The sequence below is a fragment of the Condylura cristata genome, unplaced genomic scaffold (assembly GCF_000260355.1).
Source record: "Condylura cristata isolate star-nosed mole 26May11 unplaced genomic scaffold, ConCri1.0 scaffold00008, whole genome shotgun sequence".
NCBI classification, from domain to species: Eukaryota; Metazoa; Chordata; class Mammalia; order Eulipotyphla; family Talpidae; genus Condylura; species Condylura cristata.
This window is the reverse complement of record NW_004567109.1, coordinates 51,629,761-51,657,081: the sequence shown is the minus strand read 5'-3', so window position 1 is coordinate 51,657,081 and position 27,321 is coordinate 51,629,761. Positions and strand designations below refer to the sequence as shown.

The window sequence follows — 27,321 nt, the reverse complement described above, 5'->3', positions numbered from 1 at the left end:
CGCTTAGCCAGGTGACTGGCGGACATGTCCGGCAAGCCGCTCCCTTGCAGCCTCCTCCTGGGCGGGCCGCGCCGCCCTCCGGGGCTCTTTCCGCTGCTGTTGGCGTTGCTGCTGACACTGTCGGCCCAGGCCGAAACGGACTGTCCGTGTCAGGAACGTGCGCTGTGCCGTCCGATCAGCCACTACCGCGACTTCGAGGTCAGCGCCTTCCCCTTTGCCCCCTGGGTCTAATCCTCGAGGCCCTAAGAGAAGCTAGAGTAGAGTCGAGCCTAAAAGAGGTGGTATGGGTGCTGAAACCGGCTTTGACCACTCGCTGAGGGACTTTCTTTCCATTTACAAATTGCTTTCATTTATCGAGGAGGAAATCCATGCTCAGAGAGGTGGTGTGACTCCTTTCAAATGTCATAGTGAATACCTGTCTGAAAAAGGCAGGTAAGTATTCAAACTCAAATCTGATTCCAAACACAAGCGCCTCTCATTACTTTTCTGTCTTCAGGGACACACGGTGTTAAAAAAAATAAAAGGGGTGGGGGTGCGGGGAAAGCAAGGAGTTAGGATGACTCCTTGTAACAGGGAGGCAGAATTTTTACCTTTGTAGCTAGCAGTCTTCTCCTTTATGCATTTCAAAACCATCCAAGAAGTGTAGTAAAGAGAGGTCTTTTCAGTAATTTTTCTTCTATACACTTAACACATGTAAAATCTTTTTGACTTTAGTCAAATGGTGTAGGAGGCAACATAAAAACCACCTTGACTGCCTAGAGTTTATGACTGCAGCAGCAATGGGAGGTTCTGAGAGGTCAAAAAGTTTAGTCCAAAGAGCAGTTCTTCTGCAAAGGTAGGGATAGCTGTCAGTTATAACCTAGCTGATTGACTTTGATGCAAGGGCCCTTAAGTCCCATTAAAAACATATATACTCATTGTTTAGGAGAAGAAATAAAAAGAGGGGAAGGTGCTTCTTGGGAACCTGCCTAGTGTGGAAGTTTAGCTAACATGGGTTAGGCACTATCTGTGTAGCATTTGAAAATCAACTATGAAAGCAGCAATATTTTGTCCATTAGTAATGGTAAATGTTTTTCTCTTCTGACCTCTATATACTTAATATCAGTGCAAAGACTAAGCTACATTGCTTTTCTTTTAATGTATTCAATTAGCTTGCCCAGCTATTTTTTTAGAACTGTGATTGAGCACTCCGTATTTTTTGAAACAAATTTAATCTTAATTATCAGAATTAAAATAGGAGATAAGATTTGGAAATATGAATCTAAAAAAGGGTGGCCCATTCTATTTGATACTCTGTAGTTTTTTTTTTTTTAAAGATTTATTTATTTGTGCATACAGAACTGGGGAAAAGGCCAGAGGCTCAGGGGTGGTGAGAGGCTTCACCAGAGACAGAGCAGGGAACACAACAGGCAGATCGACAAAGTACACTGCTGAGGGGAGCAGCGGGAGGGTCAGGAGAGGTCTGCCACGCCATGTGGTCACCTCCGGGGCAGGCGGAAATGGAACTCATGAGGAAGCGGCTTTAGATTCTCAGTGCTGTGCTTTAACCCGCTGCGCCACCAGGGAGGGTCGACACTCTGTAGTTTTTATCTCAGTGGCAACTGCTTTTTTATTTTATTTATTTTTGCACTGATGACCTGGGGTACGAGGCCAGAGGTGCCGGGGTGGGAGGGTGAGTATTCACCAGAGACAAGGTGGAGAGAACATGAAGTGGATCTACTGCAATACACTGTTGAGGAGAGCAGGGGGTGAGACAGGAGAGGTCTGCTGATCCATGTGGGTCAGCATCCTGGCCAGGGATGGAACTCAGGTCTTGCCATCACTGAGACTTAACCCCTGGGCCAGTAGGTAGACTGTGGTTTAACCTGCTTAGCTAGTTACCCTCTACACTTTAACCCAATCTGTTCTCTTCACAGTTGCCCAGCAAGGTAGATCTTTATTCCCCCACCCTTCTTTTTTTTTTAAACGCAAATCTTATGCCCTGCTCCTTTTTAAACCAGCTTTCCTTTGATCTCAGGATAAAATACAAAATCCTGGATGGTCCAAACCTCCCTTACTTGATCTTGCCACAATGTTAGTTTTATGATTTGTCACATTTTCAGGATTTCTGTGCACCAGTGAGATTGATCTTTTTGTTTTGGTTATTTGTAATTCTCCTGATTTATATAGACCTATGTCCTCTTTTGTTCTCTCTGCTGAGATTGCTTTTTTTTTTGTCCCTTCTTCTTGCACAAGGAGAAATCCCCAGATTTCAGTCCTTCCCTTAAGTGTATAGTCTTCAAGGATGCTTTTCTGCCTTACCACCTAAAAAATTCCCCTTCTATGCTGTCATGTTCCCAGCATTCCCATGGAACCCTAAACACTAGTGCAATAAAATACAAATATGTCTGGTCTTTCTTTTTAACCTATGTCATTAATGCCTAATGATAAGGCCTCCTTATACCTTATTGGAACTCAATAAATATTTGCTGAATCAATGAATTAACACTTATTTGTAGTAAAATAAAAATGATCGCTAAAAATTTTGTGCTTCTAGAATTATCAGGGGGTGGAAGTGGGAGGAAAGATATTAGAGAAGCATAACTTCGGCTGTCTTAGAATGTAATGAGTACTATTCTAAGAAGTCAGGTTCATCAAAAATCACTCCAAGTTAATGCAGTATCTGTGGCTCTAGTTGCAGTAGCTAGAATCTTGAGTATTTTCAATCTCTTTCCTTCCTCTTAACCTTATTCAGCTACAAAGTCCTGTTAATTAGCCTCCTTAGAAGCATCCAGATTGGTTCATTTATCTCATTTGCTGGTCTGCTCTTCCATAATTTAGTTGAGGTCACCATTATCACTTGCCTGCATTCGTTCAACAGTTTTCCTATAGGTAATTCTGTGTATAGTTTTTGCTTTTCTTTAACCCACTGTCCATTCAGTTGAATTTCTCTAAAATATTTACGTAAGCTCCCACATGCATACTTTTTCTCCTTTTAAAACACTTCCCATCAAGATAAAGTACTGATATCTCAAGAGGGTTTACAAGGCCTTTCATGATTTAACCTTGCCTACCATTCTGCTTCTGCACTGTTCTCCAAATTCTAGATGTCAGCTATATTCAGCATTTAATTATACAACCAGCAGGCGCTTTTTCTAGGCCTTGGCCTTGCTACCATTTTCTGGCCCATCCTTTCCTACTTTCCGGGTTTACTTAATTCCCCTTCCTAGCAGTTATAGTGGGATCCCTATGTCTTACTCAGTGGTGTATTCTCAGTGCCCCTCAGTACCTGGCAAATGGTCAGTGTTGAGTAATATTTGAGGTAGTTAGCACAATACTCTTCAGTCTTTAAGTGCTTATCCCTGTTGCTTTGACAGGTCTTTGTTTTTGATGTTGGACAGAAAACTTGGAAATCTTATGACTGGTCACAGATTACAACTGTGGCAGTTTTTGGAAAATATGACTCAGAACTTATGTGCTATGCTCATTCAAAAGGAGCTAGAGTAGTGCTAAAAGGTGAGTTAGTTTTTATCAGATGTGTCCAGTCAAGTGGTAAGTTTACTTACATCCTGACTCCCCCCCAAATTTTCCTTTACATGTTTATCTGGTGTATTGTTAGCATCCTAAAATTAATATTAGATCCAACTAAATTCACAGAGACTATAATTTCACAGATAAAGATATTTTAAGAATAAAACACTGTATGGCTTTTGACAAAATGTGGCTTTAATTATCATGATGACCTTTAGCTAGTCAGTCCACAATTTCTCCCTTTTAATATGGGGTAACTTTTACTAACTATTCATAATAGCTATTTTAGCGATTAATGAATAATGTCTTTCTGTTATCTTGGTATATTATTTCTCCACTTGGAATACTTAAGTTGGGGATTTAGACCTCCAAATAATGAGATGTCTTACAGATATTTTGATCTCTTTGGAATGGGTTTGTAAAGTATATGTCATTAAATTATGAAAATCATATATGCACAAAGGATATGTATTTCCTTCTAGGAGATGTGTCCTTGAAGGACATCATTGATCCTTCTTTTAGAGCATCCTGGATAGCTGAAAAGGTTAAATTGGCCAAAACACAATATATGGATGGAATTAATATAGACATAGAGCAAGAAGTTAATTGTTCATCACCTGAATATGATGCACTAACTGCCTTAGTCAAAGAAACTACAGACACTTTCCATCGTGAAATTGAGGGATCACAGGTAAAAACTCATTTGTCATTTTTTGGAAACCCTTATTTTCCTTATTAAAATGTATTCATGAAGGTATGATTATTAGAAGCTCAGTTTTCTAATAATAGAGTGGGAACAAATTTCAGCATACAGATCCTAAAAAAAAGGGGGGAGGGATTATTGAGGTTATTATTAGAGAAGATTTAAAGAATTTTAATGTGCTAAATCTGTTCTCTATTCACATTAAACTAAACACTGGGATTACTGGCACTTAACTTGCCTTGCAGTAGGGTTAGACATATTAGATAGGCAAGAGGATCTGCCAGAATCAGGAAGGGTTAGCTGACCAGACCCTGCTTTGACCAGTGCAGGAAACAAACAGCTCTTGTTAATGCTCTCAGTTGTTAGCACAGGGGATGGGGCTCACTTCCTCCATAGACTCTGGGCTACTTGCAAAACACCTGAAACCCAGTAAGGCTCAGAGAACTATCTCCACAAAACTCGTTTGAGCTGTGACACAGAAGGAAGTGTGCTTTCTCATTGCCATCGTGTGTGACCAGAGCCTATCACAGTATGAGGCTGACACAGCCCTAGATAGGTGGTTTGGAAACCTGTCCACTTAGCAAGATGGCCAGAGTCTTTAAAAAGTACATACACTGGAACTCACTGCCAGAGGTTATTACTCAGAAGATTTGAAGTAAGACCAGAATTTATATTTTTGAAGTTTCATAGATAATTATGGTTAAGAACTATAGACTAGGAGGTTCTAGACCAAATGGAAATATAGGAGGATCCTGAATTTCCCTCATCCCATACATGCACAGAATGTATAGCTACACACAGAACAACTTCCTCTGAGGGAAAACCAGAAGCTGACTCCTACATATTGGCCAACTGGGGAAATAACTGTATGAAATGGGTAGGAAAGTTGAGACACACTCTTGCCTTAAGCCCCAACCTGGGTAGAGAAGCATATAATTGGGAGGGAACTTCCAATCTCTGTTTCTTCCTGAGGAGTGAAGAGTTTGGAGCACACACCCAGTATCCCAAGTTTTATAATTTCCATGTGAAGGAATGGTCCCTCAAAACATATAGCTTTGAAAGTAAACAGGGCTTATATTCTTGAGCCCCAGACTGCAGGAAATAGTTCTAAAAGATAGGTAGGTGAGCACTTTGCAAGCCTACTTCCCAGCCATCAGCTCACAGGACATGCAAAAAAAGGGAACCCTTCTCTGTTTAAAGCATTGTAAAATAGTATGACCACTTATGAAAACAGTATGGTGTTCCTCAAAAAACTAAAAATAAAATTATCATATGATTCAGCAAATTTATTGGGTAGATAGCAAATGGAAATGGGTATATGTATTGAAGAGATATACACTCCTATGTTAATTTCAGCATTAATCATAATAGCCAAGTTTTGAAAACCACCTCAATGTCAGTCAATGGATTAGTGGATAAAGAAGAAATGGAATATTTATATGATATATACACAATGGAATATTATTTAGCCTTAAAAAAAAAAGGGAAATCTTACTATTTTTACCAACATGATCTGGAGGGCAATTTACTCAGTAAAGTCAACCACACAAAGATAGATAAAGCATGGTGTTACTTATGTGTGGAACTGACAAAAAACAAACAAAACTTCAAACTCAGAAATAAAGAGTGTGTAGCTTCCAGGGCCTAGAGGTGAGGGTGTGGGCAGTGGAGAGGGAGACTAGGAATAGGCTGGCAGAAGGGTGTAAATTTTCAACTATAGGAAGAGTAAGGTCTGAGGATTTACTATATAACAAGGTGACTAGGATTGATAATACTGTATTACATATTTGAATTCTGCTGAGAGTAGAATTTCAGTGTTGACACCATCAAGGTATTAACTGCCATTTTCCCCTGAGATAATTCACTCAGTGACAGGAATCTTTTCACAATATATATGCATACTAGATCATTATGTTTTACAGATTAAATATATTTAAATAAACATAATTTTATTTCTCAATTATACCCGAATAAGCCTGGAAAAATACCTATTACATTAGATAGTGAATTTGCAGTGTTTAAAGATCGTTTATTGAGTGAATGAATGATACCTGACTTTCAAAAATTAAAAATAGTTATGTAGAAGAAACACACACACACACACACACAAGTATCTGTCTGTATTACAAATAGTATAAACCAGTGCTCCAGCCTATCTTAGAATCATTTGAGAATTCTTGTTAAAATGATCCCAAAAGAATGATTCAACAGCTCTGGGTTACAACTTAGGAATTATATTTTGAGCAAGTGCACTTGTGATCACCTATATTTTGAACAAGTGGTTCTGGTACAGTTAGTCAACATGAGTTTGAAAATTACTGGCAAAATGATAAAAAAAAAATTGACATCCCTGTGGCTTTATGCAAGTAGGTAAGGTTTGTCAGCATAAAATTCTGCTTTTCACATGAGTACAATTTAGATAAATTTTGGTTTCAAATAATTTGTTGTGTAGGCAACAATTTGCCAGTGGTGCTTAAGCTACAGTCAAAGGGCAAGGATGAAGAACTAGCACAGAGATCTTCTGGTAGTAATGTCTATTTCTATATTTAAGGGGCAAGTAGGACAATTTCCAGGCCATGTGAGGTAACTAATGAGAGATAAGTTGCCAAGATAAGCTAGATTGTGGAAAACCAGAATGTCAGATCGAACAGAATGCATTTCATCTGCAGCCTGTATGTTATATATGTGTAGGAATTGTTTGGGGAAGACTATTCTATAGTTGTATGTAGTTTAGAGGAGAAAGGAAGACCAATAAGAACAACTCAGCCAAATACCATGGAATTTATAGTTTGGATTGGGATGATGGCACAACAGTAACACTTAGTCAAGTGTTTAATAATTAACTGAAAGAAAAGAGCAGGAAATACTTTTGAAGAGTTCTACACCTCATTTTTATAGGTGCGAAAACAGATTCAGATGTTCTAAGTAACAAAGATGGATTAAATCAGAGCTGAGACTACACCCCAAGTTTTTTTATTTCTTGCCTAATACTGCCTCCTGAAAAATGAGATTGGCTATGACAAGAAATCCAGGTAAAATGCTAAGGAGGGAAGTAAGGACTTATAAAATGGATTTGAAATTTTTGCTTAGAGGTAATCATTTATTTTCTCTACTACTTCAGCTCCCATTTTTTAATAGGAGTGGACAAAATGGTATCCAATCTGTACACGTTTCATTTTATAACATTTTGCTGCAGAGCTATTGAGGAAAGCTGTATTAGTAAAGGAAAGCTGCCTTTGGATAGATACTCAGGGAATGATAGAACTTTGAGAAAGTTCTATAAAGAGAATAAATTGGGTAAACATTTAACTAAAATATCTTAATTTTTGTGATAATGATGTGTTTACTGACTGCCTAATTAAGAAATAAAACATGAAGCTTCTTTGCACACATATAAAATAAAGCTAATTATCAAGTGCTTAAGGCAAGAGGCAATAAATATTTAAAGAGACTTTATCCTTGTTGAAGACTTTCATGCTAAATGAAAGATAATTTAGCACCCATTTTGTTTCCTTAAAATAAGACCAATTAGTGCTTTATTTGACATTTTGAGTAGATTATACCTATTGCCATAAAATCCTATATAACATAATTGTAAATGGGGGCACAAATTCCCAACATAGACCAATCAGCTTATGAACAAGTGACCTACTTAGCCTCCATAATATTTAGGACCCTTAATATTTGAATTATTTTAATGTGTTTTTACTTTCTAGTAGCTAGGGGGTCTACCATATCTTATTATCATTATACCTGTTTCTTCCAGTCAGTTGAGTTACCTTTAAAAGACATTTAAGTTTAAGGCTTTTCTTCTTTATAATGCCTTGCTCATCATTGCATATGTCCAAAATATCGTCCAAATACATGTCTGGGTCAGTTCATGTTGGCAAAAACTATACTTCTTAGAACTGTTCTAGTTCTATATATGTCAAACCCTATGTTCATACATGCAAGCAATTCTTTTTCTTGGATAGTATGATACTAGAGAATTTATAATCAATATAACATCCGACATAATATGCATATTTGATCATATTACTTAAAATGGCCTGTATTTTTCCACAGGTAACCTTTGATGTAGCTTGGTCTCCAAAGTGCATAGACAGACGGTGCTATAATTATACTGGAATTGCAGATGCTTGTGACTTTCTTTTCGTGATGTCTTATGATGAACAAAGTCAGATCTGGTCAGAATGTATTGCAGCAGCCAATGCTCCCTACAATCAAACAATTACTGGTAAGAATCCACAGAAAGATAACTTCATAATATTTATCTCAGAAGTTCAAACACTAAGATCTATTTAATATATATTTTTACATGTATATGTATATGTTTCAACGTCATTTGCTTAGCTTGGAATATAAAAATCAATTTGGAGAGCTTTAAAGTTTTAAAGGTTTTGTTATTAATTTTTCTAAAAATGTTATGGGATACATATATTATTGTTAGTCCTCTATTGTAGGTTAGGTGAAGGGAAGTTCATTGACATTCTCATGATTCCAATAAGGTATTAAAGCTGAAAATCAAGCAGGTGTTTTAACTTCAAGTCAATACTCTAGTCACAAGAAGATATGTGCTTATTTAGAATATTTAGAATTTGACAGGCTATTTTTGTTTAATCAATTAGATAATTTGATAGCAAAGACAGTTACAATGTGACTACTACATGACTGATAGAACTGGCTTTATCTTATTTGACATTTAATATTAGTATTCATGCTATACTGAAAATTAAGAGTAGTTCTGGTCTCTGACTCATATGATATGGTGTTATTTTTTCCATAGTTTTGTTGGTTTGTATCCCACCAGCCAATTGAATAAAAGATGGCTTCTATGTTTTGAATGCAACTGAAATTTCCTGGGGCAGTTAGCTCAACTGTTGATTGATGAATAAATCAATAATAAATAATAATCAATCAATCTCTTCTTTTTCATATAGATATAGCCACCAAAAATGTTTGGGAAATAATGCACACCCTATACTGCTCATGAATCCTTTACCATACATACTAACTTTAAAGGCCCTGGAAAGCAGCAAACTTGCTTAACATTCTAGGTAGTCTTGGAACATCTTGTGGTAGGAAAACATATTTTGCAGCACTGAACAAGAATTGATAATACCAGGAATTTTTTTCACTTTTCCTCTTTGTTTTCTATTAAAAAGGGGGGCATTTCCTATCTCCAGCTATTATTCATAGAGGACATTTTAAAAATATGGAACAGTTGTGTTTTCCATAAGCAATTCTGAGACCATCTCTGCCAAATTTGATTTGTAGAACACTTTTCAAACTTTATTTAGAATACTAGATGTGTCCTGTCTTAATAGTTAACAGACACAACATTCTTTCCTGAAATATGCTATTCTTCCTGGAATTAAATTGAGAGATTTGGCTTTAATTCGATTTAAAGTGCTTTGAATGTTAGCTTTATTCAAAAAGAAATGGTTTAGACAGTGACATGGAATTTGCAGTTAAGGACTATTTCACATATTACAAAGATTCTGAGTGGTTGCATAGCTTGTGTGAACACATTTGTAGCCATATCAAGAGAGATATGCTTTTTCTGTCCTTGTCTGATTAGGATATGATGACTATATCAAGTTGGGTATTAACCCTAAGAAACTTGTTATGGGTATTCCCTGGTATGGTTATGATTATACCTGCCTGAATCTATCAGAGGTAAGAACAGAAATTTCTTAGATAAGTTTTTTCTTTCTATTGTATTTTTTAAAGCCTGTTTTGTTTCATGTATGTGTATGTGTGTGTATAAAAATATATACTTTAATTAAAATTTATTATGCTGTCTACATAGAACATATAAACTTTAGAATTTTTAAAAGTTTAAGATGGAAATGTGAAATAATTTGTTTTTAATTATTTAATCCCCTGGAAATGCCTGAATGTTATATCTGCCTTTAAACAATGGAATTTAATTTAACTTTCTTCTGCATAGTCAGTTTATTGAGCTATAGTGTATATATATAATTCTAAAAAATAGTATTTTACTGCATTTTCTGATTTGGCTTTTAAGATTTATTGAGTTGATAATTTATAATATGGTCATTTTCTCATTTCTAGGAAGATGTTTGTACCATTGCAAAAATCCCTTTCCGGGGTGCTCCCTGTAGTGATGCTGCGGGGCGTCAGGTGCCCTATAAAGTGATTATGAAGCAAGTAAACACCTCTATTTCTGGAAGCCAGTGGGATAAAGTTCAACAGGCTCCTTATTATAACTATAAAGTAAGACTTTACAAATTTTGAATACCATAAGTTTTCATAATTATATATTTTCACATGTATGTATGTATTTGATATTAATAATTTCTGTCAGGGTAAATATACAGATTGCTGTTTGCATAAGTAAACTTGTCTTTAAATCTGTGGATTCAGGAACTTGATTTCCCTGGTGAGCAATTCAAGTTATGTTAGTTGTAGAACTGCTCTGCGTGGGTCCCTTGTCATTTTAGAGAAAATTACAGATACATGCATTTCACAAACAGTATTTCTTTAATAGCTGACAATTATGTATGATGACTATGGCTTTTGAAAAGGCTTTGGGCCAAATAGTTTACTAGCTCTATAATCTCCATTTTGTAATAGCCTAAAGATTCTGATGAAGCTCCTATACAGGAAAGAATGAGGGTCAGAACGTCATCATAGACTTAACAATGGAAAACAATATGAATTTAAATTTCACATTCAATCAAACTGTATGATATCAGACAAATTATGAACAATGTTCAAAATTAGAGACAGAAAAATATTACAAAAATTTGGAGAGTAAATGATTATCAATCTTGTCAGATAATATATCTATTGGAAAATAGGAATTTCCATACCAAAGAGGTAAGTATTTTTCATAATTTACCTTTAGCATAATAAAACCATTTTAATAACTCAGAAGTCTAGGTACAAGCCATCTCTGATTTTACTTTGGATTATGTTTCTATAAAGGGAACCCTAAAATATGATATAAATTAATTTCTGCAAGAATTTATATTTCTGACTAATGGCCTGATATCCATTTATTAAGATATGACTAAAAGCATACATATTTAGTAAGTTATACTTGATAGACATTTACATATCTTCATGCCAAGTATATAGAAAGCTTTTAGTGCAGAGCTCTCTAAACTCTAGACTCTAAGATACTTACATATTAATTAAACAGGACTTAATTAATTCCTGTTTCCAATATATCTTTTAATTAAGCAGAAAAAGTTTGTTTAATTAAAATGTATATTGTAAGCCTATCTTTGCCCAACAGTATTTATAGAACTCTCTTCTGTAGAACTCACTTCTACAGAACTGTTCATGAACTGTTACTATCACATGCAGAGAGACAGACAGACAGACACACACACACACACACACACTACCCATGACCAACTATATACGGAAAACACAGATTACTGAATGTCTCTCCTCAAGATTTATAATATACAACAATCATCTTAACAGATTTGAGAAGTGTTGCAGTACAGACAAATGTTTAATTGTTTAACATGGAATCCTGTTTCACAGCACTCTTAGAAACATCAGAGGGGAGAATGTTTCAGGATGTAAGTTTGGTGAAGGCTATATGTGACCAAGTGTGTGATATAGAAAGATAGTGAAAACTATGATACATTTTTTTAAAATCTTAGAATCCAGGACATGTTTTAATGAGCCTTGAAGGCCATTCATTTAATCATACTTTATTAACTTTTAAGTAAATTTAATTGACTACAATACTATAATTTTCAGCAGTACAACTTCACACCTACCTACCACCACTGAAGTTTGTATAATGGCATTCTAGATAACAAACTAGTTTTAACTACTTTGTTCCTCTTTTTTTCTTTTGTTCATTGGAAAATTCTTTAGCAACCAAAATCAAGTTTCTTTTCTGAAAGAGCATTTTGCCTTCTTTTGCTGTCTTAGAATAGGAGCTTCCTTCTGTACTTGATATTCTTGAAAATATATATGCCTTAATCAGGTATCTATCAACCTTATATACTTTAAGTTTTTATCATTTGATCATTCCCTGTTTTGAAGCACTTGCAATTTCTTAATTGAAGCAAAAAGGCTCACAGTACTAGTTATGTGTCTTTAGATTTGCCCTGAACCTTTAAAAAGAAATCTTTTTGTATTTAGGTACACAATGGTCTCTTGAGCATGTTTCTTTTAAGTAATGTGTCTATTATATTTAAGTATGTCACAGCTTACTAATTTACCAACTGACTACTATCCTTTAAAATAATTATCTTAGGAAATTATTCTAATTCAAGTGGTGCTATATTACCATAAATAAAAACAGTATTCGCATTTTTTGAGAATTGCCTTTAAAATGTTTCCTGGATATATGTAAAAAAAAAAATCAGTAAATTCTAATCACAAGTCATTCTATTTTTTTTTTTAAGATTTATTTTATTTACTTATGCATACAAGAGCTGGGGTATAGGCCAGAGGTGTGTGGGGAGGAGCGAGAAGATTCACCAGAGACCCTGAGGAGCAGAACAGGCAGACTGACTGAAAAACACTGCTAAGGGGAGCAGCGGGTGACACAGGAGAGTTCTGCTGCACCATGTGGGCTCGCTACCTGGCCAGAATCAAATTCACGCTGCAGTGGCTACAGCTAGCTTCATAGTGCTGAGACTTAACCCCTTGTGCCATTAAAGAAGCCCAGACCATTCTATTTCTATTGCGCCTATCTTCTTCTTCCTTTACTATTTTGCCTAAATCTGCTTCTTTCCTCTTTGATTTGTCTCTTAACCAATAGTGATGTACCTTCTAAGGGAGAGTGTCAGTACCAGATCAAGGCTGGGGAGAACTCTACAGAGTGAAAAGTGGGCATAAGACTATTTTCTTCCTAGGTAATGGTTTTTAATCAGATGTTTGTGGTCATAAGTCGCCCATGTAGTCCAGGCCTGACAGGCTCTTAGAATCAATTCCATAAGACCTAGAAAAGGAGATATTTTCCTCCTCATTGCCATTACCTTTTGACTTGGCTGATTCATCATAAACAAAATCATCTGTTGCACTCCTAACTAGGCACACTTCCAGTAACTGTAAAGAATATAAAAAAGTATATAAGCTGGTTTTAGAAAAGAATAATGATTTTCCTTAACGTTGGCTGCATATCAGAAATACCTAATGAAACATTAAACCCCACATAAATATTTATCCTAGCACCAAGCACAGCAACATTTTGGTTCAGTATACTTCATGTGGTATTAGTCCCAGGTATCTACTTTTGAAAGTAGTGATTCAAATATACATCTTGGTTAGTAATCATCAGGTCAGAGCAAGAAAAGAATCAAGGTATTGAGAAGAATCTTCAGTAGAAAATACTAAGAGGCAAGATGTAATTGCTACTGTGAAAAAGTGTCACAAGCAATGAAACCAAAAAACATTATATTCAGAACCATGGTACCACATGGCTGGAAAAGTCTTGTGTCTTACGTTTTTATTATTTGATTATATCCTTTTTTTAATCATTGGATTTAGGAAACTCTGTCTTGTTCTGAGTATTTAAGTTTCCATCTTAATTTCTTTGTATAGGATCATGCTGGCCATTTTCATCAAGTATGGTATGACAATCCCGAGAGCATTTTTTTAAAGAAAGCATACATCCTAAACCATGGCCTACGGGGCATTGGCATGTGGAATGCAAATTGCCTTGACTACTCTGGAGATGCGGAAGCCAGAGAGCAAACTGAAAAAATGTGGAAAGTCTTAAAACTAAAGTGATAAAGGTGAATATCTCTGTCAAACTATTAAGATTTAGAAAAATAGTATGTACAAATAGAACTAATTTCTTCAAGAGATTAAAAAAGGTCTACTTTTTTTTCATGTTGCTATGTGTTTTAGTTATTAGTGTACTCAAAGCCAGATAAAAAATAAATGCTTTGACTGTTTGAATTTGAAACACAAATATTTGTCTTCTGTATCCAGAAATATAAGAAATAAGCCAACTTATGATAGCAAATATTCTTCTATAGGATATCTTAGTATCACTGTTAGAAGCAATTGCTTTCAGAATTTTATTATGCTAAATTTCCTCCATAAAGTATATGCTTATAAATCAGTGCTAATGTTTAAAATATGTATAACTGGAGTGGAAATTGCTTGCTTAGAGTAGATTTTTTAAAAACATGGGTTTTGAAAAGCAGTTTGTATTGTACTTTTTTAAAGTCAATAAATCTATATTTTAAACTGGCAATTTAGTGTCTTTTATTTAGGTTGATCAAACTAATGCAAATATTTTTTTTACTTCCTGACTTCATATAGTAATCATGTTCTCAGAGCCACCTGAATTAAATTCACTTAATCCTCCAGAGAGAAAAAGAATACAAAGGATTAAAATACAAGATAGAAGATAATGTACCAATATTTATGTTAGTAGGTTAGAGCTACTTACTATTTTTCAACTAAATTTTTATGAGGTTACATCTGAAATTTGCAATAGGAAATATTTGGTATTAATTCTGAAACTGTTAATGTTCATTTATCCTTCCAGTTATTAATATTCCTTAAGTTACAGACATCTATTTATTTTTGTGCTTATTTTCTTATCATAATTAAATTTGTTTCTCTTTTTAAAAGAGAAATATTGTGCAAAGAACTTTTCTAAATGTGCAGAGACCTCTATTTGCTTTCTCCATGCAATTAAGAACATTGAGGTATACTTATGACTCCTTATAAATACTTGAATTAAAAATTACAATCTGGGCCTTCCCTGGTGGCCCAGCAGGTTAAAGCACAGCACTAAGAAGCTTAAGCCACTTCCACATGAGTTCAATCCCTGCCTGCCCAGGAGGAGATGCACATGGCGTGGCAGACCTCTCCTGACCCGCCTGCTGCTTCCCTCAGCAGTGTACTTTGTCGATCTGCCTGTTCTGCTCCCCACTCTGTCCCTGGTGAATCCTCTCACCCTCTGCATCTCTGGACTGTACCCCAGTTCTGTATGAATAAAAAAAAAAATTTACAATCCTCGAACTACCTATTTATATAGATCCTGTTTTACTTGCATATTTCCTTCAAATTGACATCAATGATGGTTCAGGCATCTATTATGAGAATACTTCATTTCCCATTTGCAAAATTAAGTATAGCAGAGTAAAACCAACCAGTTCCCCACAGTAGTTGCTGAATTACTAATGTCTCTGTATTTCTAAATAAATTTTTAAAATTTCAGTTCTTGAATTAATCTCTCTAGTCTGGACACCAGATTCGTATCCCTGTTCTTTTATATTTCCATATTGCTTTTAACTAAAATATAAAAAAATTAAATTATATTTTACTTGTAAATGTATTTATACTTATTAAAATATGTGGATTTTCCTTATAATTTTATAGCCACCTTAGCTATTATTTTTGACTATTTTTAAATAAAGATTATAAAATACAGTGCTGCAAAATAACAGGTAAGGGACGTACAACCTTAAACTATAGCCAAACACTGTCTTGCTATAGTTTAATATTTAATATTTTCTGAAACACCCTGTATGATCCACACGAAGAGTGAAAATATATGTAACTTATCATTTATATTAAACATTGACAAGGAGAATAATAGTTAAGCTAAGCTGTTCAAATAAATATTTAAATTGTTGACAAATAAACATTTTAAATTAACATACCTAATTGAGACTGTACAGGTGTATTTATTTTCTTCTGTGCCAATTCAGCTTTCAGTGTTCGTAAATCTGTCACTGCTTGCTTTTTCATCTATAAAAAAGAATTATCTTTCAAAAAGGAACTTTCATCTTACCGTTCTAAATTTACATATTATCATGCAAATACAGACTTTTGTAACTGTCTTAACTGTCTTCTCTTCATTTGCCTTCTATGTTCAGTCCCACTGGATTACTAGTTATTACATCAGTCATATTTAACACATTTATTTATTTATTGCTAGATAGGCCATCAAATAATTTATATATTAGTATGTAGGTGTAATAAAATTAAACTGTTCTAAAAATATAGAGAAAGAATTTAATTTCTCGCTCAAGCTTCAACATTATTATCATGTATAAAGAAAACATTAACAAAATAAATAATAAAATGTTAAATTTGGGGGCCTTAGAAATGGAACCAGTACTTAAGAAATAATAGTGTTTATTCCATAGCAAGCACTCTTCTAAGTGTATTACCCCCTTTGACCCTTTCAAAATTGATCTGAGGTAGTTAGTATTATTTATCTCCATTACACAGCTGAGGAGACTGAGATACCTAGAAGATAAGTGGCTTGCTCAAGGTATACACCTATTAAGTGACTCAGTCAGAATTCAAACTCAAAAGCCACAGCGCTTGTTATTTTAGTAGTGCCTGTGAACCACAGCCTTAGCATCATCTAGGAACTTACTAGGGTTGGAGATTCTCAGGCTTCACCCCTGTTCTAGGTTAGGGTCTGCTAAGAGGTTATTACATTAAGCTTTGAGAATTATTACTTATGCTATTTTAAGTAATGCTCCAATAGTCTCAGACTAGGTTTTCTACCACTTAGTTCTGAATCTTGAAGGTAGTTTTGGTATCACTTAGAAGCCAATAATAAATAACCCATCGTGCCCATTAAGTACTATGGTTAAATGTAGGACCCTCCCACCCCCAGCTCTGCTGTCTGTAATATAAAGTTTCAGTTCTTCTGTTTGTCTTCCTTTTTTTGTACCAGTTAGTTCAAACCACTCAGAAGTGATAATTAATAATGTTAAGTTATACAAAGATGATACGATCTAATATGCATACTTTCCAAAAGAAAAGCGCATTGAGTCAGCCACAACTGAAATCTCTGGCAACATTTTTATTACTCCATCTACCTACACAAAAATGTTTAAGCATGCAAGTTTCCACACTAGCTTTCTGCATATTTTAATATAGAGTTTTCATTCACTGAACATATAATTTTTTGAGTGTACACTGTATACAAATGTTCAATAACTCATGTTGTGCCTTTTTTTATATTTTAAGTTTTAAATTTCTCAATGCTGAACCAAGTTATTAATGAAATAAGAACAGTGCTAGTGAAAAGAATCTAGAACTGTAGTACTAATACAGTAGCTATTTGTACATGTAACTTTAAATTAACTAAAATTAATAAATTAAAATTAACTTCCTCAGTAACACAAGCCACATTTCCAGTGTTCATACCCTAATGTGGATAGTGAAACAGACAGTGAAAGTTCTATTGGATTCTGTTGGAATAATGCTAATTCTAGAAAGGAGTCATATCCTAAGTCCAAAGCTACTTCTGATAAAGTAAACTGAAAGCATTTATATAATTATCATTCTTGTTTTCCTGCCCTGTGTGGACACTTGTGTGAAAATGTATAATCTTATTCTGTATTCTGTTTTAACAAAAAAGTTAAGATATCTAGATTTCAGTTATTATTCTTGTGGTAAAATAATTATATATAATTCTTATCAAATAAAAATATGTCTACTATTCTTACTATACTCAAGGTTCTATGGGAAAAACAAAGTTAACGAAGGTAGAGTCTGCTCTGAAGGAAACTTAACATTAGTAAAAGACCTAGAAGTCATAAAAAAATTCACATAAGTTTGTGTCTATACATATGTATATGTACATATGTGTATATGTACATATATGTATATGTACATGTGTATGTGTGTTTATCTCTAGCGAGAATGAGATAATTATCTAAGGAAGGGGGAAATTATAGTTGAGTTCGGAAACCTCACTGGTTTGTCTGACTTCTGAGAGACTCTAATATAGGACAACTACTTCTTTAAAAATGTTTTATTGAAGCTTTATACTGATTCGCAGTGCCCTTTTCATTTAATCCTTAGTGAAATCTTATAAAGTTTTATTTTGATCTTGTTATAACATGCATCTTTTTTAAAAAAATAAGTCTTTTTTTAAAAGATGTATTTATTTATGCATACAGGTCAGAGATGCAGCAGGTGAGAGGATTCACCAGAGACAGAGTGGGGAGCAGAACAGGCAGATGCACTGAAATACACTGCTGAGGGGAGTAGCGGGCGGGTCAGGAGAGGTCTGCCATGCCATGTGGGTCACCTCTGGGGCAGGGGATTGAAGTCGTGCTGCAGTGGTTGCCATAGCTTCACAGTGCTATGCTTTAACATGGTGTGCCACCAGGGAGGGCCCTTACGCATCTTTTCATATGATTTAGTTGGTATTCTTGCTATTTTTCCCACTCATATTCTTTGCTGTTAAGGAAACAATTTTAAGACAGTACTCATCCTTACTATCCTTGTGAAATTAACAATCAAAGTTAAAAGACCAAAATATTTTAGATCATGATGTTATAATCTGATTAAAAGAAATGAAAATTACCTTAACTTCTATTATGAGTTTCATTTTGTCAGTGTCCAGTTTTCTTTTAAGTTGGTCAATTGCATGTTGTACCTCAGTAATCTGGATTATAAGGTAATTCTGTGTGGGAAATATGAAATTGTCTTTATGCAGAAGAACGTCTATACATTTTTATTTTTAACTACCTTGAAATTAAACTGTGAGGTGATAACAAATATTAAAAGAAAAAATAATGAACATAATCTATTATATTACATAAACATATTTCTCTGGAGTAAATTACTATTTACTGTTCACATATACATGAATAGGGACAAATTATTACCTGAATATATTTGCATTTTGTAGTAAATTTATCTAAATTGGTGAACTTTACTCACAGAAATAGAAGAGCCAGAGGCAGAGGTAGGGGATAGGAGAAGTGGGTCAAAGGTATAAAATTGTAGTTACAAGAAATATAAATTCTGGGAATATACTATAGAGCATGGTACTTACAGTTAACACTGTCTTATATACTGAAAAGTTGGTAAAAATGTAGATCTCAAAATGTTTCAAAATTTTTTTGTAGTCATGTGAAATGATTACCACTTATTGTGATTATTTCACAACAGAAACAAATAATATGATTATGCTGTATATGGTAAACTAAAACATTAGATGACAACTATATCTCAATAAATCCTGAAAACAGTCATAAACTTGCAATATTTCAATCTTGTCTTAAGTCAAATTCATGTTCTTAGTCATTAAGTAACAAAATCCTTTTATCAAAGTAGGATCAACCAACAGATGTTAAACTAGTAACTGACCTCTGAAATTGTATTGTTGAATTATATGGTGGAATTATTCAATTAGAAATAAGCTTCACAGCTCTGATCTGTCAATATTCATGACTATCTCAAAAAAAAATAAACTGCTGGTTTAATTTCTTTAAAACATTAATACCTCTAGCATTCATGAGTGTTATTAACCAACTAAAGAGAAAAAAGGAATGTAATGAATGAATACTGTTAGCTCCCTGCCATATTTTATCTCTTTCCCAGAAAATCAAACAATATGACCCTATTCCAGGTACGAAGGTAGCTCCTAATTAGTCTAAATCAATTAGCATATAGTATTGTCTCGTAGCTATTACCATTTAAGGGTAAACCTAGTTAACCCCCCACCAGAAAATTGTTATATAAAGTTATATAAATGTGTGCGTGTGTAGTCTTACTTGCTATTGGCAACTCTACAACGAACGAGGAAAAGCAGTCTTACAGAGAAGTCAACAAAGAAGTAATAGAGAGGAATATCAGGAGCCTCAGGCTCTGAAGAACATCGTAAAGGTGCTGATTCTATCTCCTCAGCATCCACTACATGAATTTTCTTAAAGTTAAAACAGAGTAAGTCAAAGTTTTGTTGCCTACAGCCCAAAGCATCCTAAGTAACATTAATAGTTATAAAGCATGTATTTTCAATAGAACTTCTCTAACAGAGAGGGAACCCATTTAGTAGTACCTTGGATTCTGTGACGCTTGCCAGATTTTTGGGTCTCATCCTGATTTCTCTGGTTTCAAGTTGCATAAGCAACTTTTTATAGTAAAGTTCCAAGTCTTCTTGAAGCTTTTTTAAAGATTCATCTAATGATGCTGTGATTTTCTTTGTTTCAAGGTACTTTTTCTTCCAATTACCAAAGCCTACAAGCAAAGCAAAGGCTAGCTATAGTATGAATCTTATTAAAAGATTAAACCTTTCAACCTGGCAAAGGACCCTAGAGTTAATTTAAAACTTTCTTTCTCTCTCCTCTTTCTCCTTTATATTCTGAAGAAATTAGAGCTAAGAGAAATGTTTACTGGATAACAGAGGACTTGCTTGCAACTATAATAGTGATAAGTAAAGAACTACATTCTTCTTTAGCTTGTAATTATTTCTGAAAAAAACTTTTAATTAAAAATTACCTACACAAGGGCTGCCCTGGTGATGCAGGGATTAAGGTCTTGGTACTATCAAGATATCGCCAGCCACGGCAGCATGACAGCAGTGTCATTCAGAGATTTACCTGTTATGTTTCTCACTGTTTCTAGTGAATCCTCTCAAGACCCGCACCTTTGGCCTATATCCCAGTAGTTCTTGTATGCACAAATAAATAAAATTAATCTTTTAAAAAATTACCTACACAAAATGTATATATTCTTTGATTGCTTTTCCCCAGAATCAGATTTGAATTTATTATTATGTAATTAAGACTATTAAATAAAGAAGCATATGTTTTTTCAGATTTTCCCTTATCTTTACATACTCCAAAATTAACTTTTTTTGTATAATCAGCAAATTCTGATTCATCATTTCTCAAAATTATTCCAAATACACCCCAAAATTTCTCAAGGACAGAATTTATTAAGCCTGGAACACTTGACTGAAAAATTAGAAATTAAACATTTATGTTAATATCAGTAATCACTTTGACACTGATGGATTTTCTAAATGCAAACTCAAAACACAAACTGTATGCTAGTATTTCAGAATATACTTCTACTTATTTCTTTAATTTTGTTTTCCTATTACACGATTATAGAAATGAAAACCTCAAATTAGAGATTCTATATGTAAAGTGACTTGATTAAAGTTATAGATATAGGGAACTTAACTTTGAGATTTTACTTATTTTCAATACCTACAGTTCTACAGTTACTACTGTCAAACTACTCCCAGAATGTGGCATATCCCACCTTCCTCAGTGACATCTTTTATCAATCTAATTCTATCAAAAAAAACTGCTTTTTTTTTTAAACTAATTGATTTCTGTTTCCATTTTGTCACTCTAAGTTTATTCTGAGCTTTCTAAAAATATTTTTAAATTCATGTAAATACCCAGCTTAAAAATCCTCCAATGGGGTCCCTCCCTGGTGGTGCAGCGGGTTAAAGCACAGCACTAAGAAGCTAAAGCTTCACTCGCCTGCCCTGGAGGTGATCCACATGGGGTGGCAGACCTCTCCTGACCTGCCCGCCGCTCCCCTCTGCCTGTTCTGCTCCCCACTCTGTCTCTGGTGAATCCACTCACCGCCCCTTCAACTCTGGCCTGTACCCCAGTTCTGTATGCACAAATAAATAAATCTTAAAAAAAAAAAAAATCCTCCAATGGCTTCCCAGCTTATTCAGAATAAAATTAAATACCTTGAATTACCTATTCTTTCCTGATCTCCATTCCTTTTTATATATTACGCATGCTCCAGCCACACTGTTCTTAGTTCAGGTCCATAATACCACAGGTTAATTCCTGTCTCTGTTTTTTCCCCCTATTTCTTTATATACCTACCTCCTTAATAATAAAGTCTTAATATCTCTTCAGAGATGCCTTCCTTGAAAACCCTCACTAAAGCAATCTCTCCAGCTACACCGCTCATTACTGAACTTTTTAATGGACTTCTCAGTTATTGTCTATTTCTTCCATTAAAAGCAAACTTCTTAAGGGCAGGCCAAATTGGTCTTTAGTACTACATCCTAGCATTTAAAACAATGCTGGAAATTGAGGCACTTAGTAGGCAAGAGGCTCAATAAATATCTGATGGCTTAAATCTTGAAACATTCCTGTTGAAATAGAAAATGACTATTGGTATACAATGATGCACACCTGAAGTTTATATACTGTTATAATGCAATGTTACTTTAATAAAAAAAAACTTATATAAAAAGAAATAGAAAGTGATGATTCTTATTTTATAAACAGAAGAGTGGGACTCAAAGGGAAGAAATAACTTATCTAAAAAAAATTGATCTGACATCCTGAATCCTGGTCCACTCAAATTTTTTAAGATAAAATTGCTCTTTAAACAATATAATAAGGCTGAGTCACTGCGACCACTTTTGGAATAATACTTTAATATAATGAGATAGAACCTTCAGAAATAATTCATGATATTGTCCATAACCTCCAGTCAGTTCTAGTACTAAAACAATAACTTTGCTGTATATTGAGAATACTCAAACTATTTACTTCCATACACACCTTTTACCCTTAATCCTTTCAGGCTTCTCAAATTATTTCATCTCTCAAACCATTATCCTATACTTTCTTCCCACTGACTCATTGTTTTTCATTTCTACCAGTTCCACGAACACTATTTCCAATTCTATTACAATAAAACCCACTTTACCTAATTTCATTTATTCGTTCAGTTCAACAGAGATATACATATCAAAAAATTAAAGCACCTTAGTGAGACCAAAGGATTAAACAGACTTCAGAATAAATAATATCTAAAATCGAGACTGAATGATTGGTTGACCTGGGACAAGAGGGATAGAATGAGAAGACAGGACACGAAGTAGAGGGGAAGAAAAGGAAAAGTCTTGCAGCCAAGAGAGGCACACTTTAGATTCTACTGTATCCAACACTTTCCCGGAAAGTCTGTCTTCTCTTAATCCATTCAATTCAGTGTTCTTTCTCTGTACACCAATGCACAGACTATGGGAATATGGTATTTCCTCTACCAGTGTATGGTATTTCATCACGATGTATGCTTAATTTATCATTTCCCCACTAGACTACACAGATACAAGCTTGTGTCTGCCTATTATCGTCTTCTCAGCCCATAGAACAGTGGCTCAATTCAGCAGGCACCTAATAAATACTTATTTAATGAATGAGAAAATGTCAATTAATTTGCTTTAAAAAATAAATTTTAGTTTAAAAAAGACTACGTAAAGCATGCTGTGCATATTGCATAAAATAAAATTGAACAATGATTTTGTTTTCTATATAGAACTTATATCAATAGTATACCACCTAAACAGTAACTATAAAGCATTAAATAATTATAATTTTACTATTCCAAAATCACAAATTTTGTAAGACTTAAATTTTCTTTATAGTGAAAAAAGACATGCAGTATACTTTACCATGATGTTGTTTTAATTTGCTTTGTTGAAATAGCTTTTCAATTTTTTTTACTAGGTCTTCTCTAATTCTTTCCAGGTATATTCTTTCTTCCTTTACTTGTTTTGTTTGTTCAATAATCTTCTCTCCTAAAAGATTATAGCTCACACTCATCAATGTTGGAAAGCTAAAAGATGGTTCATATACTAAAATGTAGAATATAAAACTCAGAGTACATAATAGAGAAAGAATAAATTTTACATAAAACTCTATTTTTATTACTATAAAACAGCATTTACTACTATGGAAAACACTGAGGAGTCATTTCAGTTTCTAAAAGCAAAACATATGGGAATTTATAGCTAGCTAAACAAACAATATGTCTCTTCTGAATTTACATAAAGCCCAAATAGTTAAATTTTTTAGCTTAATTATTCTGGTAAATTTACCTTGGGCCCAAAGTTACATTCAGTATTTAAATCTGACATGGAAAATACATATTTAAGAGTTTTTTAAGCAGAAATATTATTAGCATTTAATTTTATGGTAGTCAACATAAAATTCATACACTTTAAAATTACTTTTTTGTGCATAAAATATACATAAAGTTTATCATTTTGAATGGTATAGTTCCTTGGCATCTACAATTAAAATGTTGTGCAACTGTTCACCCTTTGATCTTTTTTATTTTCCCAAATTGAAGCTCTTTACCATTAAACAGTAACTACCTATTAACACTTGTTAAATTTTACCTCCCAGAATATCTGTATTTACAGTGTTAAGATACTTACTTTCAATCTGTAGTAAAGAGCTATCATTTATTCCTGGAGAAAGAACAGGTTGACGATGAAGTGAAGAAAAATCAAGAGCTGGTAGGGTGATGTACTCTTTTTTACCAATCTGTAAGCAAATACAAAAATCAGTAAGATCTGGTAGGGTGACACATTATTTTTCACCTACCTATAAGCATTTGGCAATGGATAACAGCAATGCATTTTTTTTTTTTACTTATATGGTGGTGAACTCTCAAATCTGTATAAATAGCTGTAGTCTTTCTCACATACTCCAGCTTCTCCATTCTATTACTTAAACATTACACACAGGTGCTTCAAATTGAAGGGTAAAATAACTGAGAGTCTATTATTAATTTCTAACATGGTTGTCTTCTAGATTTCTGATCTTCGCTACTTATAATGATAACTTCTAAATTTTCTAAAATGGCTATTAATTTGGGTAGTTTATATCTGCTTTAGAAAATTATAAATTCCATCACATTCAAACTTTATTTTATTTTACAACCTCTGTATCTTTGTCTATGTCAACTTCATCTTCCCTGACTTCTGAGCTGCTCCTTTTTTCTAACAAATAACATTGATTGGTTACACTATCACTTCATAGATCTTAGATTGCATTTAATTGTTAGATTTTTTACTTCTGTAACTTATTAGTTTCTACTTTCAGCTTCATTAAGCCCTCACTCCTACTTTTTTAACATTTTTTTTTAAAGATTTATTTATTTATTCATATGGAACTGGGGTACAGGCCAGAGATGTGGAAGGTGAGAGGATCCACCACAGACAGAGTGGGGAGCAGAACAGGCAGATCGACCAAGTACACTGCTGAGGGGAGCAGCGGGCGGGTCAGGAGAGGTCTGCCTGGCATGTGGCTCTCCTCTAGGGCAGGCTAGAATAGAACTCATGAGAAGTGGCTTAAGCTTCTTAGTGCTGTGCTTTAACCCATTGGCCACCAGGGAGGGCCTCACTCCTATTTTTTTTTAAGATTTATTTTTATTTATTTATGCATAAAAAAACTGAGGTCTAGGCCAGAGGTGCTGGGTAGGGGTGTTTGTGAGGATTCACCAGAGACAGAATTAGGAGAACAGGCAGAGCTACTGAAATACACTGCTAAAGAGAGCAGCAGGTGAGATAGGAGAGGTCTGTTGTGCCATAAGGGTTGGCTCTCTAGCCAGGGATCTAACTCAGGCTGCAGTGGCAATAGGGTGATAGTGCTGAGGCAACTCCTGCACCACCAGGGAGACCACCTTACTTCTAGTTTGTTTAATTATTCTTTCAATAGTTTTTGTTCTTCCTTAACTTATAACATCAGTTTTTAAAAGGACTATGTGTCACCTAAACTAGCCAAACTATTATGAAAGCAAATAAAATAACCCATACTTTGTTAATGGCATACCTAGGATACAGAATGCTTTAATTTACATATAGTTCAATTTACATGTAAGTGGGAGAAATAAACACCCTAGGTCAGCAGTATGTACTCAGTAGTCAGAGTGAACCATGCATAAGAGAGACAACACACAGATTTAAATATCAACCACAGGTTATTCTGGAATAAGGACAATAAGGACAAAGGCAGTAATCATGGGAAGAAATTGCTTCTGGGAGAGAGGAAAGTGCTGTGAAAGTGAGAGATGAGCTTAGGGATTAGGTGGTAAGAGGAAGGGAAAATGGCCAAGATAAAGATGCACCACTTGATTTGGCAGAGAAGAATCCAAATGAAATATACTCAGTCCCTTCCCAAAGACCCCATTTATTTAAAAAAATAAGTAAATAACTGAATTTTACTACAGCAACAGGAGAGGGTGCTCCAGATCTAAGAAACAGAGTAAGTGACCAAAAATACTTCTCCCTGTTCCTCTATAACAATGCCTGTTATTACTGATAGAGAAAATCCAACACAAACACAAACAACATCTACAAAATAATTTATGATACACATAAAGTTACTTTAAAAAAAATACCTAAAAATTGAAAAGTAAAATCAACAGAAAAACAGCAAATAATGAAGCAGAGGAAAACTTAACAATACTCCCAACATAGATTAAATATAAATAAACATTTGCACAAATTAACAAACACCAGAAATTAGAAAGTTTTAAAATCAGAATAAAAATAAAAAAAATAAAATAAGTTAGCCAAACAAGGGAAATTTAAGAATTTTCTCAGAAATGAAAAAATAACAGATATGAATAAAAAGTAACAGATATGAATAAAATACAGTGAGAATAATGAAGTATTTGGAGAATGAGAATGAAATATAAACAAGAGGACAAAGAATGCAAAACAAACAGTAAAACAGACCATAGATAAAGTGACAGATACAAAAGGTAAAGAAGATCTAACATAAGGCTAATTGTGTTCCCTGAAAAGGAAAAAGAAAATAATTAATCAGATCTATTTAAATCGCTTTTTTTTTTAAAGATTTATTTTATTTGTACATACAGAACTGCGGTACAGGCCAGAGGCTCAGGGGGGCGAGAGGCTTCACCAGAGAGAGCGGGGAGCAGAACAGGCAGATCAACGAAGTACACTGCTGAGGGGAGCAGTGGGCGGGTCAGGAGAGGTCTGCCACGCCATGTGGTCACCTCCGGGGCAGGCAGGAATTGAACTCATGAGGAATTGGCTTTAGCTTCTCAGTGCAGTGCTTTAACCCGCTGCACCAACAGGGAGGGCCCTTAAATCGTTTTTTTAAATTATAGTTTCAGAAAAAAAAAAAAAAACAGTCTTAAAAGAAGCTCAAATTTTCATACTGAAAGGACCTGGTACAATTTTCAAAAAAAAAAAAAAACAGATTTGACCCTGTGAAACAATTTTACATTAATAGATTTCTCTGGCCTTCTAGACTAAAATATCCAAGCCAGTTTACAAAATGAAATCACACTTCTTAATGGTAAGACATCAGTATAACAAAAATTTTAAAGCAACTTAAAGATGTTATCAGTCAACCAAGCTATTCTTCATGTATCAAGAATCTACAGAAGAAATAGGAAACTTTTTCTGGAAGAGTCAGAGAATAGGTTTTAAAGACCACTTAATTTTGTCATAACTTTCCCAACTCTTAAAAATCTAAAACACATTCTTCTGTCCTAGTTCTTATGAAACAGGCTGCATACTTTATTTTGCCTAACCCTCTTCCAAAGGAAGTTTTAAATGTGCAAAAAGGGAATATTGTACC

At 34.4% G+C, this 27,321-nt stretch overlaps 2 protein-coding genes across 2 annotated transcripts in view; one reads left to right on the top strand and one right to left on the bottom strand.

The window, feature by feature from the left end:
- The first annotated feature begins 25 nt into the window (after nt 1-25).
- CTBS (chitobiase, di-N-acetyl-) lies at nt 26-14,659 on the top strand. The gene is made up of 7 exons (XM_004679166.2): nt 26-198; nt 3,357-3,495; nt 3,993-4,201; nt 8,279-8,450; nt 9,795-9,892; nt 10,292-10,453; nt 13,757-14,659. Exons 2-7 carry the CDS (start codon nt 3,453-3,455, stop codon nt 13,943-13,945), a joined length of 873 nt encoding a protein of 290 aa, XP_004679223.1. The 5' UTR covers nt 26-198; nt 3,357-3,452; the 3' UTR covers nt 13,946-14,659.
- SPATA1 (spermatogenesis associated 1) overlaps nt 8,352-27,321 on the bottom strand; it is a 31,369-nt gene continuing 12,399 nt past the window's right edge. The window contains 7 exon segments of the mRNA XM_004679165.2: nt 8,352-8,430; nt 15,838-15,862; nt 15,864-15,925; nt 18,513-18,611; nt 19,992-20,170; nt 23,373-23,498; nt 24,141-24,249. Of these exon segments, the coding sequence (XP_004679222.1) occupies nt 15,838-15,862; nt 15,864-15,925; nt 18,513-18,611; nt 19,992-20,170; nt 23,373-23,498; nt 24,141-24,249 (600 nt within the window). The 3' untranslated portion in view covers nt 8,352-8,430.

Excerpts from the sequence above, each read along its gene's own strand:
- CTBS (XM_004679166.2), top strand. The coding sequence starts at position 3,453 with ATGTGCTATGCTCATTCAAAAGGAGCTAGAGTAGTGCTAAAAG. Across the intron at positions 3,496-3,992 it reads AGCTAGAGTAGTGCTAAAAG|GAGATGTGTCCTTGAAGGAC; the intron begins GTGAGTTAGTTT and ends ATTTCCTTCTAG. Across the intron at positions 8,451-9,794 it reads CTACAATCAAACAATTACTG|GATATGATGACTATATCAAG; the intron begins GTAAGAATCCAC and ends TTGTCTGATTAG.